This window comes from Netta rufina (assembly GCF_964035555.1).
Source record: "Netta rufina genome assembly, chromosome: 2".
NCBI lineage: Eukaryota > Metazoa > Chordata > Aves > Anseriformes > Anatidae > Netta > Netta rufina.
In genome coordinates this window covers 126,428,789-126,446,300 of record NC_140124.1, presented here as the reverse complement: position 1 = coordinate 126,446,300, position 17,512 = coordinate 126,428,789, and the positions used below count along the sequence as shown (strand labels likewise).

Below are 17,512 nucleotides of genomic sequence, written 5' to 3'. Positions count from 1 at the left end.
TAGTTTCACTTTGAATCTAGGCTACCCAACCACGCTGAAACATAGTGAACTATTTTAAATTACTTCTACAAAAGGCGTTGTTGTGCATACCTTATCTTGATGGCTGTGGCACATTGTGAGCAAACGTTTCAGAGGCACATGCAATTAGTAACACAGTTAAGAAGAGTGCAAAAAACAGCCAATGCTCAGAGTGGAAACCAGGTACATGGGACACTACCACGGAGAAAACTGTACCAAGCCACCACAAGAGCAAAAGAGAGAAGGAGCAAATAGGAGTGAAAGCAGGAGATGTGTGCTGGCAGGGCTGGTAGTTGAGCTGAGTATCTGGCTGGGCCAAAAGCTACCCAAAAGACATTTAAAAGACAAGCGTCCGGTTTTTCACACCCATCTGTGTATCAGTGGAAGCCCAGAATCTGCTGACTGCTGATGCTTCTAGAGAATTTCACTCATGTGGCCCACAAATCATTCATGTTTATATGCATATCAGATCTCTTCCTACACTACTGCATGAACATACTATGAAAAAAGTGGCACTACAAGGCTGCTTTGTAACACATTCCTAAAGGTTCAACTGCGAACCAAGACATTCATCAGTACAGAGACACTTAGCTCTGAAGGCACTGAGCCTGTGTTCCACTCAAGTCCTACTCTGAGCATTTAAGCTAAGTGCTGTTTTCAGTGTTTCAACAATGCTGGTTTCTGTACAGTAATGCATTTCACCCACAGTGAAAAGCTGTCACATTGCTGCATATCTATTAAATAAAACATTATAATTAGGTCAGCTAATGAGTAAAGAAGATTGAAACATTAACCACTTCAACACCATCACAGTCCTTATACCTCCTCATCTAAAAAGAGAATATCTTCTTTCCTTTGTTGTCACCTCATAACATATATTTTCTGCAAATATCTCAGCAATGCCAGTCCAATTATACAACAGCAGGAGATGATTACCATGTGACAACATTCTAACTCACAGACATAGCCTTTCTCATATGCTTGTATTTTACTGGGGATAGTCTCCTAGTGGGATAGAGATAGAGATGACCTCCACTCACCACTGGGGACAAACAGGTCTAAAAATAATTTTGTCTGGTTCTAATTGACAACATCATGTTGGCAAATCTCTTCCGAAGACACACGAAAGCAAAATAAGCCATTCCCGCCAGCGTGCCGACCAGCAGGGTGGTGCCAAGAACTCTGGGCGCTCTTTTCTTGGCCACTCGAAACGCAGTTGGCAGAACTGCTGAGATTAATATATTGTTGACATGTCCTAAAACTTTGTAAAATGCTTTTCTCTTCACGACACGCTCATAATAGGCTTCCAAGTTGGGCCGTTTTCCATTTCCCCAGTTTCTTCTTGCTAAACCCAGAAACTTCAGCCGATGTAATGTGACAGCAAGTGACACATCTGCCAAACTGAAGAATTCACCACAGAGCCAAGGCTGACTTCCATCTTCTAATTAGAGATAAAACAAAGAATTAGTAGCTGATGGCATACAAACACACAAAAGCCTGCATGGCCCAAGATTTAGTTTAGTGTTATTTCAGGATGTTAATAAACAACACCAACACTTCAGCTAAGCTATGACGTTAATAATTTAACATTTTACCAGTCTTCTTCCCATTGTTCACACCCTCTCTCCACTATTTATGCAGTAACATAAAGGTTCAGCAGCCTGGCCTAAATTTGTAAAGGAAAAAAAGAGCCACATTTCAGGTTCTTGAATTAACCCCCTTACCAAACACTTATTTTTCTCAAGTACATTTCTCAAATCTACATTAAATGTAACAGGAGCGGAAACAGGAGCGGGTTAGCTTTTGCTTAAAAGCTACCATTTGCCTTCAGAATTTATCATCTTGTCCATATAACTCAGCTCTATGGTATTCACTCAACATCTTCTAATTTGCTACAGACTTTTAAATCAGAAGGAAATGAGTCTGGTGACTAATCTGCACCAAACATATTGGCTCATCAAGAAAACAGTTTGTGTTACCTATCCTTACTTTGTGCCTTTCTTGACCCAAAACCTTGTTGTCTACACTGAAATGTTTGAGAACTGATGGATATTCACACCGTCCACCGTTACTCAGAAGCACAACTGGAGACCCCAGGCTCCCTCTCTAGTCAAAGGAAAGAGGTTAATCTTTCTGAGATGACTCAGAGCTGCACTGCTAGGCAGCATCACACCTCTAATTTCAGTGAGATGATCTGAAGGGGCTTATTTGTACTGATTGTACAGGGAACTTTTGAAACCTAGGATATGAAATTAGGTATCTAGCATAGCTGCCAGTGTGAGTAATCTGCTCTAGCTTAGATCTCAAACAGAACTATGCCATTCCCTCCTCATTTGCAACATTTTGCAGTTTTTCCCACACTGCAGGCCTACAGAACCACTGGCATGAATGTTCACCTGTACCTCTGCAGAAGCAGAGGAACTCTGCAATATCCCTGTCAACCCATTTGCCACTTGAGGAAAGCACACCACAGTACAGCACACCATTGGTATCTATCCTTTTCAACTGGCTATGTAGGTCCGGAAGAAAGAGAGAGTCTGTCCTATTTCGCTGAAAAGGTATTTGGGGATAACCCAGTGTGTTAAGGTGACAGAAAGGAAGACCACAGAAGGTAAGCTGTGTGAAAGAAAGAGGTCTGCAGTGGCAGCAGCAATAACTGAATGAGGGATCTGAGCAGTAAAAGCAGCAGACGCAGAGATTGGCCATCAGCTGACAGAAGTGCTGTTCACAACCCCCTCAAATGTCAATACCTCAGACAAAACTCAAGTATTTAACAGTCATAAGTTTTACTAAATCCTGTGAGCTTGTCAGCTTTCACAAGCTCATCACTATCATACCACTTGACTCACTGGAAAGTTTATTTAACAGAAAAAGCAAGGGGCTGCTGGGAATGGTGACAGACTGTTTGCCAAACAAAATACTACTATCCTGTGTGAGCTAAACCTCTTTCCACGCCTCTTTAACTGTTGAGTCAGTAGAAAATTTACCCTCGATTTTCAATTGCTGTTTCAAATCTACTGTCTTAATAGTAACCAATAACTGTTACAACAGCTATTTATAAAGCCAAATGCACCGTTATTGATCTGAACAGATGCAGCTGATATTGATTGCTGCTTCATTCAGCTCCCAGTGAAGCCAGAGGCATTCCTACTGGCTCCACTGGGAACCGTACTAAACTCTCAAAAAGAAGATAACTAATCCTATTTAAACAATATTCAACTTGTATTTAGGTGGATGACAGGTAAGCACCACTGCTTTTCAAGAGGGTGGGGGATTGCACCAACAGAGTATTTACACAGGTTGCTAATTCTGCACATGCCACAAATTCCAGCACCCCAAGACTGTACGGTATTTAAAAAAGGCCTTAATTTTATCTTACTTGTGTTTAACATTAAGATCACAAACATTATAGTATTGAACTGAATCCTACAACTACAACATCAAGAATAACATTTGTAGCTACAGTTTTTCTGGTTTTGTTTACAAATGGCTGCAAAAATTGTGCAGCCAATTATACTCACACTATGCTGAAAACGTGACCAAGCACTAAGACTTCCACTCACTAACAGCAGCAGTAAACTGAACAAGTATTTAAAATCAGTATTGATCTGTTCAGTGAACCTAGATCAGTGTATGCTAAAAGTACCTATCTGGATGCACTAATGACAGTCCTATAATGGTGCTGTCAGCTGGTTTACTCAGTCTTGCCAAACATAAGGATCAAGAGGATTTAGCAAGAATAATTCCTTACCTGGTGTTTCCTCATTTCGTCGCTGCAGTTCAGTCTCAACCTGATCCAAAACTTTCTCCAGTTCATCCAGTATTTTCTTTAGGTATTTTATATTATCGTGATCCAGCAGTTTAGACTAAATATATACAGGTTAGTGTTTTAATCACTGTATAGAGTTTATACTTTTACAAGAGAAACTTCTAAGATACAACAGCACTTAGACATAAAATGTGATTTTCTCTACATAGTCCGCTGGATACCATTTGGATACTCATAACAATTCAGATAACACCAAAAAAAAAAAAATTAGAGACGTCAGATATTGAGGTCTGCCTCAACCTGCAAGGCACCCAACAACCCAACACAACCGCTGATGTGTACTTACCTCTGAAGTCTGGGGGACCAGTCCAAAACTTCAGCACACACTTGAAGCGTGTAGCTGATTTGGGGGATAGAGTGCTTCACGCCTTGCAGGGTTAAATCACTGCATGACTATACTGGTAATGACAGGTGAAACAAATGTTTGTATCGTGACAGCAAAAATCTCACACTAACAACCTGGTAATAAAGGGGTGGAACACAAAGAGATTTCTTACTTTAAGGCGCTTCTGTTTTGCTATATAGGCATCTTGAAGGTCTGGATTTTCTTCCGCAAGTTTCTTCAACTCTGATTCTGTGTTACTTATTTGGCCTGATACAAAAGACAAAGGAATGGCATTAGATATCCAAATGTACTCATTCTTCAACCCCCAGAAAATAATCGATACTTTGTGTAAAAATATCACACCAAAGAAATGGGAACTGGTGCTTCAGTGAAACACCCTTGCCAAGCTGGGATTCAGAAACATCACTGTTTGGAAAACTTAACTGCTGCCTGCATTAACCCCACCAAACCTTCTGCTCATCAGTTTGCAATAAGCTATATAAAGTGGTGATCTGTCAGGCAACAGCAGAACTCCTGTTATTATTTTTATCTTATTCAGATAAAATAATTTTGCTGCAAACAACTATGTTAAATCCCTGAAATTCTACTACGAATACCCCATGTCTCTGATTTTTTTTTTTTTTTGCCTCAATTCCTGGGTTCCCAACATACTTTTGATGCTGTAAATACACAGACAGGCCCATAGTGAGATTTTCAATAATGCCACTGCAAGTCATGTGCACAACTCCACAACAAAAGCCTAAATGCTATTGAATACGGAACTAATATGTTTTCAGTCAGTTAAAATATGACACCTAAATTCATAGATTTTGGAAATGTTTATTAGGGAGTATATGGATACACTAGAAAAATATTCATTACATGGTTTAAAGAAATAAAGCTGTTAAAAATTTAGGTAATTTTATTGGTTTCTGTTACACATGTATAGCATTTTCTCTCCCGAATTTTTGCTTTGCTTGAAAATGACATACTTACAAGCCTAGGGCATCAAAAGATGCATAAGAAGTTATCTCCTAAAAATAAATATTTCTAGTAATAAACTGAGAACAGAATAATTATAGGGCATGAATCACCCCTTCCTTGTACATGGTAATTAAGATTAGTTCCAATTAAATCTTTTAAATTGAACTGATAAAAACTTCTTTCTACAGAATAATGAACTCACTGTTTTATACATTCTTTGTTTCAGCCTGATGTGACTGGGAAAGCCATCTTTCAACACAGTATATGAAAAAGTTGAAGGATTTCATCACACAACTAAAGCCTTCTATATGCAATTAATTACTTAATTGAATTTGGTATGCACAAACAATATATAACTGGCTGATGGGTTATTATATCTAGCACTTTGAAAAAGATCAGCTTTTCAAAGCTGAAAACTAAACCATCTGGGAAAAGTTTGAACAAGCAATGAGACTGAACAATGGAATTATTTAGGAACATCTATGTGCTATTCACACAACGCCTGAAATCAAAAAAGTAGGCTTTGCTTTAAACATAAAATGATATGAACACTTCCCTATTTAGGCAAGCAGTAATTTTATCTCCACCAACATAAATGCATGCATATATGTGCCTGTGAACTGAAAACAGTTAAAACCAACTAGAAGCAAGAAGGGAAAGCACACATGTTGACAGAACAAAAGTCAACATTGGAAAATGAACTGTAATAATGGCACTATTACCCTGTGAAAACAGAAAAACTATCAATAATGCCTATGAGTAAATCAGAATTGCTCAGTAAACAGCTATCATCCACATTTGGGGTGCAGGGAGAAGTACACTGATATGATAATTCACATTATTTCAGTAAAAAAAGAATGCTAACTATGCTTACTGAAATTACCTATTCAAGACCAAACCAGATACTTTCTATACACATTTTACTTTTAAATAGACATTGATAATTGGAACAGCAACACTGACTTTTGAAATACTCAAGAAGTTTCCAGCAGACAAAAAAGAAACTAATATTGTGATAATATTTTATAAAGGATAACCCATGTAACTACAAGGAGAAACAATCATACGACTTCTGACAAAATAATGGGGTGGCTGATAGGAGAACTGACTTGCTGAAAATTTTATGGAGGAGGATAACAGTTTGTTGGAAATGGAGTTTCTAAAGCTCACACAGCATCTTCTGTGATGTTATAAATTTGGTTATATTTAAAAGTATCTGCAGTCTTTGACTTTGTTCTATGGAGCATTCTAGAATATAATACAAAAAATCATCATCAGACTGATCACTGACTGACAAAAAAAAAAATCAGATCTCAAACCATAGCCGCAAACAGGGAATCACCATCCAGTGGAGTTCTCAAGATGAAATTTCATGTCTGTTTAGAACTATTCGGTTCTTTTCTTAATTCTTAGGAGGGAACATAAAAGTGTTAATTAAAAGTCTGCCATAGTATTAAGATGAGCAGGAACATAATTTAAGAAAAAACATCACGTGATAGCTAGTAGTTGGACTGGGTGATAACCTGGGCCTAAGAAACCAATACCTGCTTCAATACAATCCAGTACAAAATATAATTTGAAGCAAAAGATGCAGTCCACAAAAGATACAGGTCATGTTTCTTGTAGAGAGAGCAGCAAGTCTGCAAGTAGTTGTGAAAATCTAGGTCATCATTTAACATCAGCTGAACAGGGATTACCCATACAATTCTGTAATACAGTAATAAAACAAGAATAAAAAATTAAATTTTATCTCCTCATTGATACCAAAGGGAACACACTCCAAATTCCAGTTCGGGTGTCCAAACTCAGAAAAAAAAAAAAAAAATAAAAGATCTGCGAGAACTGAAAGATTGTTTGCCAAGGTTTTTTCTTCTAAGTATCAGTGAACTTTTTTTAAAACTAAGTATTTCTGAAAACTACTGGATTTGAATCAGGAGTTCATTTAGGAAGGTTCTCTGTTATTCAGGAAACCAGGCTACAAAACCTGCAGCTATTGCTTCTGCTCATAACATATTTTTCCATGGGAAAATGGTATGTGTAAAAAATTTTACCTCCAGTAAAATTACCTGATACCTCCAGTATCAGGTAAAATACTGACCCCAGGGAAGTCAAAGGACATTTTACCACTGATTCTATCAGACCTACCCTTCATTCTTTATCCTGGTTCTATATTGCTATGTTATTTGCACACAGGACTTTGGTTTAAATTGTACTTCAACAATTTCCATTTTCCAGATAAACCTAGACTACTTCTTTCCACTACTTTTCCCTGGAAATTTCTTTATAGTATAAACAACAAAATCAGAAATTAAAATATTTACAGCTGTCACAGCTGTCATTTTCTGCTATGCACAAGAAACGTATTTTCCAGCATTAGAAAAATTAATTTCATACACATGTCAAAAATGACACACCTTTTCCATTTCCAAAGCATAAGACTACAAAATCAATAAAAAGCATATGCAAAAGTTATCTAGAACTGCAGTATTAAAATCAGAGATACGTGCTCAATATATTCTGCTGAAAACACAAGATGAATGTAATCCAACATCTTACTAAATGACATGCATTCAGATCTATACCAGTACATACTACGAATTCTGCTTGTAGCATAGGCTGGAATCATGGAGTCCACGGTTAACTCGGGGTGGAGGATGCAGCCATGTGTGTAGGCGTCCATAGGCAAGGAATCTAAAAGCTCTCTGTAGTGTTGCACCCTCGGATAATACATGCTCCCTTCTTCTGGCATTAATCTTGGCACTTCCTCTACAATACAGTTACAAAATAAAAGTTAGGAAAGAATCATGCAACTGATCAAAAGTCTTCCAACATGACCTCAGTTAGTTCAACCAGCACAAATGACACAGCCATCAAGAGCTTCTCTCTTCCCCAGTGTCATTCAATAGTGTTATCTGGGCTCAGCAAAATGTATATTATGCAATGCTTTATTTTAACCATTGAATAATTCTATACCTTTGCAGCAACCCACATAAGCATGTGTTTAAGAGGCCTTCAAACCAGGGAATTCAGCATGGATGTTGTACTTCTAGAGTTCAGCCCTCTCACAACATGGGTTCTGATAAGCTACTATGCCTGAAACATTACAACAAAATGCTGTAAAAACTGAGGTACAGGAATCCCACTCAAAACTTCATAGTAAGTTTTACTCCTGCACACCACTGAGTTTTACCCTATCCTCAGTCTACCTTGGCCCTGCCTCCTCATTTGAGCAAAATGCCAGTATAAAATGCATATCATGTTGGCCTAACAGTGAAATTTTCTTCATTCCTTAGGAATCATAGCAGAAGCCAAAACCCCTGAAACACAAACTGTCACCTCTTCGCACCTCAAATAATACGAGTCTGCATTTTCTTAAAAATTGAGCAATACAGACACAAAGAATTTCAAAAGCAATCACTTACAAGAATTTTCTCCCTACATTTTTTAAAATATATTTATTCCATTTTTGGCTCCAAAAATAATTGACTTGTTCTACTTTTTTTTTTTCCCCAAGATTTTTCTGGAATTAAATAGTAGTGTAAATTATCCTTTTTTTTTTTTTTCTTGGTGAAAAGCAGGGTCTGTCTGACAATGGCTGGCACTGTGCAACATTATTTTCAGTGGCGGCCTGAGTACAGAATTAGCACAGCACTGTGCTGTCATTTTATCGGTGTCTCTGTGCCACCAGAACAGGTAAGAATGACAGAGGCGTTTCTTTGAAACACTGCTTCTTGTGAAGGTACCACAAGGTCATGCTTAGTTGGTTTGAAATGAAGGTGTTTTCATCCTTACCACCAGCTACCAGAACAGCCCATTTACCTGTGGGATCATAAACATTTTGTGTTCATGAACAAAACAAACACGAAGTGATACAGAACTGACTCTGACACTGCTGCAAAATACATGGGAAAGATGATGCATTGAAACGTCTTTACGATTACCATCTACAAAGGTTGCTTCAAGGTAATCGATAATCTGGGTGGCCTCACAAATGATATTTTCCCCGTGGATAAGGACAGGCACTTCTCCAGACGAATTTAAACGCATGAACCACGGCTCATTGTGCTCGCTCAGGGGCAGATTTACGTCGTGTTCTTCACACTTGAGGGCTTTCTCTGCGATTGCCAAGCGCACCTGAAAAGGCATTGTCAGAGAATCAGGCAATATCCCGGGCTGGAAGGGACCCACAGGGATCATGGAGTCCAACTCCTGGGCCACCCAAAACCCAGACCATGTGTCTGAGAGCACTGTCCAGACGCTCCTTGAGCTCCAGCAGCTCGGGGCCGTGACCGCTGCCCTGAGGAGCCCATCCCAAAGCCGGGCCCTGCCGGGCCCCTCCCTCAGCCCGCCGCGCCCCGGCCCGCCCGCAGCCGCCTTCCCCTCACCGCGCGGCTTCGGCAAATGGAGGCGGCTTTGAGCCCCTCTCGCCTCACCTTCTGCGAGGAGAAGGACTGCGTCCAGTGGTACAGCACCAGCGGCGCCGCCGCCCCGCCGGGACCCGCCATCCCCGGCCGCCGCTCTGGGAGCCGAGCGGGCGGCGGCACGGTACGGCACGGCACGGCACGCTGCGCAGCGCCGGGCGGGGCAGGAGACCGGGGCCTGCTCCTGGAAATCAAACGAAACGGGAAATTAAACGAAAGGGGAAATTAAACGAAAGGGGCTGCAAGGGGGGGGGGAGGGGGGAGGAGGGTAACGGGGGTGCTGCTCGCCCCCAGCCGGCCCCTGACTGCGGGGAAGCCACCCGCCCGCCCGAGGGAGGCGCCGAAAGATGGAGGAGCAGGTTAAAAGGTCACAGGGCGTTTTTTAAAATCTTTTTTTTTTTTTTTTTTCTTGAACAGGTATTTTCACCGTGAATGTCAAGAACAATGGCATCATGCTCTCCGGAAAAAAAAAAAAAAAAAAAAGGTTACCAGAAAACAGCTCCTGAATCAGACCCTGTGGGTATACATACTCCATTGCCAAATGCACATCGCTTGTAGCCATAGCAAGGAGAAGTAAAAATGCAGAATAATACACATTGTTTTTGTCTCCAGCGGTGTCATTTCAATGGCAAGAGACAAGGCTTGTCAATTTTATTATTTTTTTTTGACACCATCAAGGAAAATTGAACTGGGGTGGGGGGGGGGTGAGGGGAAGAGGGTACATGAAGTAATGTCCTGTAAAGCATTTGATTTAAACAAACAAACAAACACAGCTTCCAAAACAAACAAACAAAAACACAAACAAAAAACACTTCTTCTATATCTCACCCCACCCTGTAGACAGCTCAGGGGGTGCAGTTGCTGATCACGTCTCAGGGATGAGGCCTGCACTACCTGCTGTGTCAGGGTGGCAAGGCAGCAAGGAGAGCCGGTGGGGCCATGCAGAGGAACACTTTTTGCTTTGCTTCACCCTCACCATCGGGGCAGCAGGAAAGGTGACAGCATCAGGTGAGCCCAAGGAAGCCATGCACACGATCAGTTTCTGTGTACCCGATGAATCCTGCAGGTAGCAACCCAAACTGAGCAGTACGTTGAGAGCTACGTTATGACAAGGAGTACATTTGATTTTATGGGAAATTTTAGCTAACGTTAATCAAGGAAATTAATTTAAATCACTAAAGGAGACAATTTAATAGACACATCTTATACATCAAAAGGGATGATCATAGGAAGATTTAGAGGCCTAAATTTGCAGAAAGTGACGCCTATGGCTATTTTATTAAGGTTATCACATCAACCACATGCAAGTGCTCTGCAATCAAGTATGAATTCTTTATTACAACATTCTAAAATATATATTTTATTAGTTAACATTGGGGGCAAATGTAAGCCTACTATCTTGGGAAAGGAGCTCAGAAGTAATATAATAACTATAATAACTGACATATCCATGTATGCAGCAAGATTTCCCCTTATGGGGCCATTAAAGCTTAGATCAGAAAGTGCTAAACCTCTTTAATTAAATATACATTAAAAGTAGTTCAATACTTTAACTTCCCAAATAAATAACATTTAAAACAAATTAAAATTAATTTGTAAGGAACCACGAAATGACAAATAACAGCAAAGATTTCATTTTATTTAGATTTTAATAAAATGCTTTGCATTGTGTTCTCACATCCAAACATTTCAAAATTATACACCTTACGTGTTTCATAAGTAACACCAACACAGGAAGCTTGTAATGTTCCCACAGAATACCTATTATATTTTTGATTAAACAACATCTGCGTCTTAAAATTTGAAGATTTCTATGCCAGTTTTTGTAGGAGAATCCATTGGGGAAGGAAAAAATAAAATAAAAAATAAAAAAGTTTCTTTGGCATATTTGAAAAAAGACAAGAATCCAAAACTAATTACACATTCAATTTAGCATGTGCAATCATAATCAGATACTTCTTTTCCCTTAAATCCAGTCATAGCTATAGCTATGAAATACCACCAGTGTATCCATGTTTACATTCATGGCTTGCATAAACAACACTTAAGGTTAAGAACCCCTTCGGATATGCCAATAGATACAGAAATGCTATTAAAGGTGGAGTCAGACCTGGTGGTTATGTCAGAGGTCGCTGAAAGAGCAGGCATACGTACATACCTTGCGGTCAGGAGTGCTTGCGGTGGGCTCCCTCCTCCCCAGAACTTGCAAGAAGCTGTTTTCAGAACTGACCACAAGAGGCCTCCCTTTTCTAAAAATAGGAAGCAAAGCAAATTCTCCCTTTTGAGATGCTTAGGAAGAAATGTGGTTGATGCCTTTTCATTCTGAATAAACACATGCCTATCCACGTATGTTTTCTCCTAAACCCCTAAAACTTGTAATGCATGAATAAAAGTGAGCAGAAGTGCCAGATAATGAAAAGGCTCAAAGCATCTTGAAAAACCTTAATCCAAATACATTTATATAGACTTCCCCAAAACTATACAGAATCAAAAGTAAAGTTAGTTTCTGTTAGGGTCCTTTTTAATGTGTGAATGCAATGATTACAAAAGCAGCACAAAGCACAAAAACATAAAACTGCACATCTCGTTGGCATTTTAGCACTTAGTCATTGAAAGCAGTCTGTTGGCATTGTGTGTTAAATCACTTTTCTTTCCATACTGATATTCTTGCCCTGTTTCTCTACATGGCCTCTCATGGGCCTTCTTTTTAGCATTTTGCATTTCTTTATTTTATATCTGTATACATACAAAAAATATATATATAGAAATGTTTATATATACACACACTTCTATAAGGTTTTTCGTGCCTCTATTTTTACATCATGGAAAAAAAAAAAAAAAAAAAGTAATATACACAGATACTACCAATAGATAAGCAGTACCAAAAATCAATTGAAGTTGCAGCTGTATAAATTAGGTCAAAGATCTGGAAATCAGTATTCTGGTTTTCTTCCTTATTTTAGCACCCCATGATATTGTCAGGAAACAACTAGGCCATATGTGAAATGATTGATGCAAGTAAACAAAATGATCAGTTCTTTGTACAGATTCAAAGCCAAGTTTGATTTGTTTACAGAAATACATATTTACGTATTTGTCCTTCTTTTCTATGCAGACATAGCCATTATAGGTGAAAATTAGCTGGAATCTGCATGTGCATCGCTAGCAGAATCATTGGTTCAGACCCAGCCACAGAACTGGTCTAACTGAAAGTGTTGCAGGAGTTAATACTGGTTGGGAAAATAAGATGGATTCTATTCTGAACCTTCTGTCATCAATATTTATTGGGCTAAATCCCAGTTGCAGACTCTGCATTACTGGCAATGACATAAGTTAAAAAGAGCAGAGCATTAAATTCAAATACGCAGGTGAATTTAATATTGACACAAGAAATGTCTTTAATATTTTTATATGACTGATGAATGACTTTTATATGACTTTTAATATGACTGATAAATTAGATATGCAGCTATTTAGAAACAGTGAGAGCACAGAGCAAAGTTACATCCCAACAGCCACAGTTCAGATATCTGTGCCCTAATGTAACTGTGTATAAAACCATGGAAGGGTGCCAACCTAGGTAATCCTAGATAGTTCATGCATATTCTTAAGAAATATAATTACTGAGTTACCAATTTACATCCAACAAAATCCAGCTATCTATAGAACTTATTTACTCACTTTCAAAGTTACTTGCCATATCATACTAGGTTTTCTTCAGGGTGTTCACCATAACATTCTGCTGAATTTTTCCCTAAATGAATGTTCCATGCAGAAGTTTCAAATATTGACACTTCAGAAATACTGCCTAATAACGTGTTTTTTTTTTCTTTATAAAATTATTGTTAGTAGTTATACAGAAAGCCTATTACAAAATAATTAGTAGTGACTGCAGACATTTCTAATTCTTGAGATACAATAAAAATTGTCATTGTTCTAACACTTTAAGAACTTCCACAGTTTTAATGATTGTAATCAGTTTTCCTGAAACATCAGGCTTTTTAAACAAGGACAGAAATACATTTAATATATTTCCTTGGAGTACAAAACTTCTTAAAAACATAACTTCTTAAGAATAAAGCTTAAAATGTTGGTATTATCATTACAGCTTTATCCAATACAAACTATATCTTCAAATTATAAAATCTCTTAGCCAAATTCAAAAGATCAAAAGCTATAAACATACTTTGTGCTTCTTGTCTCTGTGCATACATGTAATATGCTGGCTAAGGAATTTAATAGTTCCCCAGGAACCGAGGAACAGTTCTGCAAATAATTCCATATGCTCAACTTTTCTCACATCAACTTAAATGTCACTACTCGCCTGAGTAAAAATTCTATTAAAATGTTCTCCTGTGCTCCGAATCTCTGTGAGGAGCATCCAGGTGTGGATTTATATTCTGTTTTTAATGTAACAGTGATGACAGTTTGTTGAGCAAAGACTGACATCATGTTACATAATGGCACAGCACTGTCTAGCACACTGGGTTTTGGCTGCCCATTAAAAAAATTTACATACTAACACAGCGCAAATAGTGAATAATAATATAAATAGTATATAGTATAGTATAAATACAAAATAGTATCTTACACCTAATACCTGTGGCCAAGAACAGAACATTCAACTCTGAGCTAGTAAAATAGATTATTTAGTTGCTGAAACAAGGTCCACTACAGTTAGTGGGGTGATCCGTAATGACTTCAGTGGGTCATATAACAGGTCTTAGGCCTGTTCAAATTCTACTACAACCATGCTGCAAAACTGGAAGATCCCCTAGCTGGGATGACAACCAACCAAAGAGAACCTTAAGGAAATCTGAAGGGTCTGAAATAAGCCCAAAGTTTTAGCATTTTCAAAAATTTCTAAAAAAAATTTGTCACATTTTTTATTGAAACTATGGTAACAAAGCTCCTAATTGAACTTATAGAAAGAGCTTAAATCAAACATTTGATCTTTTTCAGCCAACTGCTCACAAAAATAGTTTTAAAATACTTTAAAGAGTTATCATATACATTTCCATTGTCAAATAAAAAGATAGCTGACACTGCAGAAGTGCCATTACTTAAAACGACATTAATCGTTAAGAAAACATAAAAAAATACAGTTTTTAAATAAGGAAATTCTTATTTCTTCAACCTCAATTCTTGATGTTTGTTCATTACCTTCAGACCAGCCTGGACTTAAAAAAAAAAAAAAAAAAAAAAAAATGCTAAGGGGAAAATATTTCTGTTGGCATCTCACTTCAGGAGACAGTCAGACACTCATGTTAGATGGGAATAAGAAAAAGTGTTTTTAAGAGCTTAGGTCACCCTCTGTTCTGGAGAGGAACACCAGAACAGGAACAATAACAGGGGCTGTCCTGTGCTACACCAGAGCTGCCCCATGACACCCAGGGATTCTATGTATCAGCATCAGGGCAGGCAGAGCAGTCCTGCTCAGGATTTCTCATGTAGGGGCAGAGGCCATAAGCATGGATAGAGTGTTTTCCCTTTCAGAGCAACATTTTTATTTTTTTAAACTAAAGCACATAAACTATGCATGTGTTTTAGCATCTTTGCACAATTATAGTATGACAGACACAAAGAAAACTACAACGGTCAATTATGATATTATAAACTTACTATATTTACTGTATTTTGAAAAGCTGAAGAAATTTTCATCATGTTCGACTTCTCTATATCCAGCCAACTGGAATTTTTATTCCTGCTATTTCCCAGTGGAGGGCCCTGTGCACGCATGACTTACAGTAGCACCAGCTCTCATTTCTATGCTTGACAAAGGGAGACTCAGAGTTCCTGTTACACAACCTCCATTCTCCTCTGCCAGACAGCAGAATCCCATTTTGTTAGGCCTTTGGACAGATTTAGATTTCTTCTCCTGATTTTTCTTCATAGTAACAAAATTGCTACTCCGTATTTGATTGATAATAGTTCCTTGAGGTTTTCAGCCCCTTGCCGAGTATTGATGAAAATGCACAAAAGAATTGAATTGTTAGGTGAGGGTTTATATTTAATAAACCCCTGAGTCCTGATCCAAAAAGGACTATATTCCACTCTAATTTATAGAGTCTAATATATATATATATATATATATATATTTAGTCTGTAGGTGAGTCTTATTTCTAAAACATCTCTCAGTTTAGTAATCAAGTGTGTTTTGGGTGTACTGAATAGCAAGAAAAGGTCAACTCTAATGCTTTATGGACAAAGGTATTTTGTGGCACCCGGGTATTTCCAGTGAAGTTAACTCCAATGTGAGTAATAATCATTTAAGAAATTGGGATTTTTTCATTTGGTTGTTATAAACTATCTATGCCACTTAAAATGTCAATTTTTCAATGCTTGAAATAAAAGAGCAGCAGAATATAAAATGTGGCTAGACAAATTCATTACCAAACAGCACACACAATATTCACCTACCTCCTCTTGTAAGCAAGACCCTCATTTGTGAAAGTATAAATAGGACAAGATACAGTCTTGGGCAGCAATAGATCTGGGCACTGAATAGCTGTCTATGTTCTTTTGGCACTAGCTGAAACATGCTGGCATGATTTTTTCTTAACTGCATAACGTCACTCACAAATAGAGAACAAATACCAGAACTACTGCTCTGAAAACACACTTCCTTCATCATATTTATCTCAATGAGATTTTCATAAGGAAAATAGATGTAGTGTATTATTGCCAGCTGATGGAACATGTATAAAAATGCACTTGCATTTACCGAGTTATCTGACACACACACACACACAAACAAACAAACAAAAAAAAGCTATATAGAGAAAGGGATGAATTTAAATCCTGTGTGTAACTGATACAAATAAAAGCATGAAGTTGTCTCCGTGCCCTGTGCAAGTGTAGAGAAGTGAGTGCAGCAGGTGATGGTATGTGTCTGAAATAACAAACCCTTTCCACTAACACCCCAGCTAGTATACAGGGTGGCCAGGCAAAGTCCAAACTGAGAAGCTGAAACTAGCTTTTCCAATTTTACAGAGATGCATAAGTCTGGGGAGGTGGGAATGCACCATGCCTCAATTTAATTCCTGTCATTTCAAAGTCCTCATAATAAAATACATATTAAAAAAAATAAAAGCTGTATTAATAGATATGTTCATAGTCATAGTCTATATTAATAGGTGTGCTCATAGTCAGTCCATAGTCAATATGGACAGAGCTTAGGGAAAAGAAAGAACATCCTTTTGGCCCAGGGGGGATAATCTATATTTTGAAGATGAAGAAATGAACACATCCTTCTCTTAGACTTGAATAATTAAAATTTAACCTCTAATGAGTGAGATAGGCCACCATCATAGACCTTGAAAGCTATCACAATTTATTGTAATATATTGCACAAAATGAGAAATAACTGGAACAAATGGGGGGGGGGGGGGGAGGGGGAGATGATGAGGGGTGTCTTTAATCTTAGCCTCTGACCTCAAGTTAGAGTACATATTAATTCCAATTTTGACATTGTGTACAACCTAAGACAGTTAAACAAAGAGCTATTTTTCAGTCCACCTTTCCTCCCTTACAAAAGCTTCATGCTTCAGTGGTTCCAAGTCACTCAAAAACATAATCAAGTTAACGTGAAAAGGGAGTCCAACAAGAACAGGCTCACATCTTGGAGCAGTGTTTTATACTGTGATTAAATTTGCATTCCCCCTAAATTGTGTTTTGTTTGAACTCTCTGGCTTGAGATCCTGTTTGCTCCTGTTTTCTTGATGTCAACTTCTTCACTGCAGAAGAAGATCCCTCCTAACTGCAGCTGTATTTGTAAATGTTTCATCAAAGGCCCTGAATGTCTGGTAACCAGCAGACCTGTTGGGTGCTACAAATGTGATCTGGGTCTATCTCAGGGGAAGAACAGCATGACCATATTTATTGCTGATGCTATTCTGGGGGCCCTATGACATTCTTCTCCCCTCTGGCTGAGAA

The 17,512-nt window shown here is 38.3% G+C and overlaps 1 protein-coding gene across 1 annotated transcript; it reads right to left on the bottom strand.

The window, feature by feature from the left end:
* Positions 1–1,076: 1,076 nt before the first annotated feature.
* On the bottom strand, positions 1,077–9,702 carry GDAP1 (ganglioside induced differentiation associated protein 1; the record flags this gene model as incomplete). The annotated part of the gene is made up of 6 exons (XM_084281545.1): positions 9,590–9,702; positions 9,098–9,290; positions 7,749–7,922; positions 4,345–4,439; positions 3,770–3,884; positions 1,077–1,459 (listed from the first exon to the last, which is right to left on the bottom strand). Exons 1-6 carry the CDS (start codon positions 9,659–9,661, stop codon positions 1,077–1,079), a joined length of 1,032 nt encoding a protein of 343 aa, XP_084137671.1. The 5' UTR covers positions 9,662–9,702.
* Between the last annotated feature and the right edge of the window lie 7,810 nt (positions 9,703–17,512).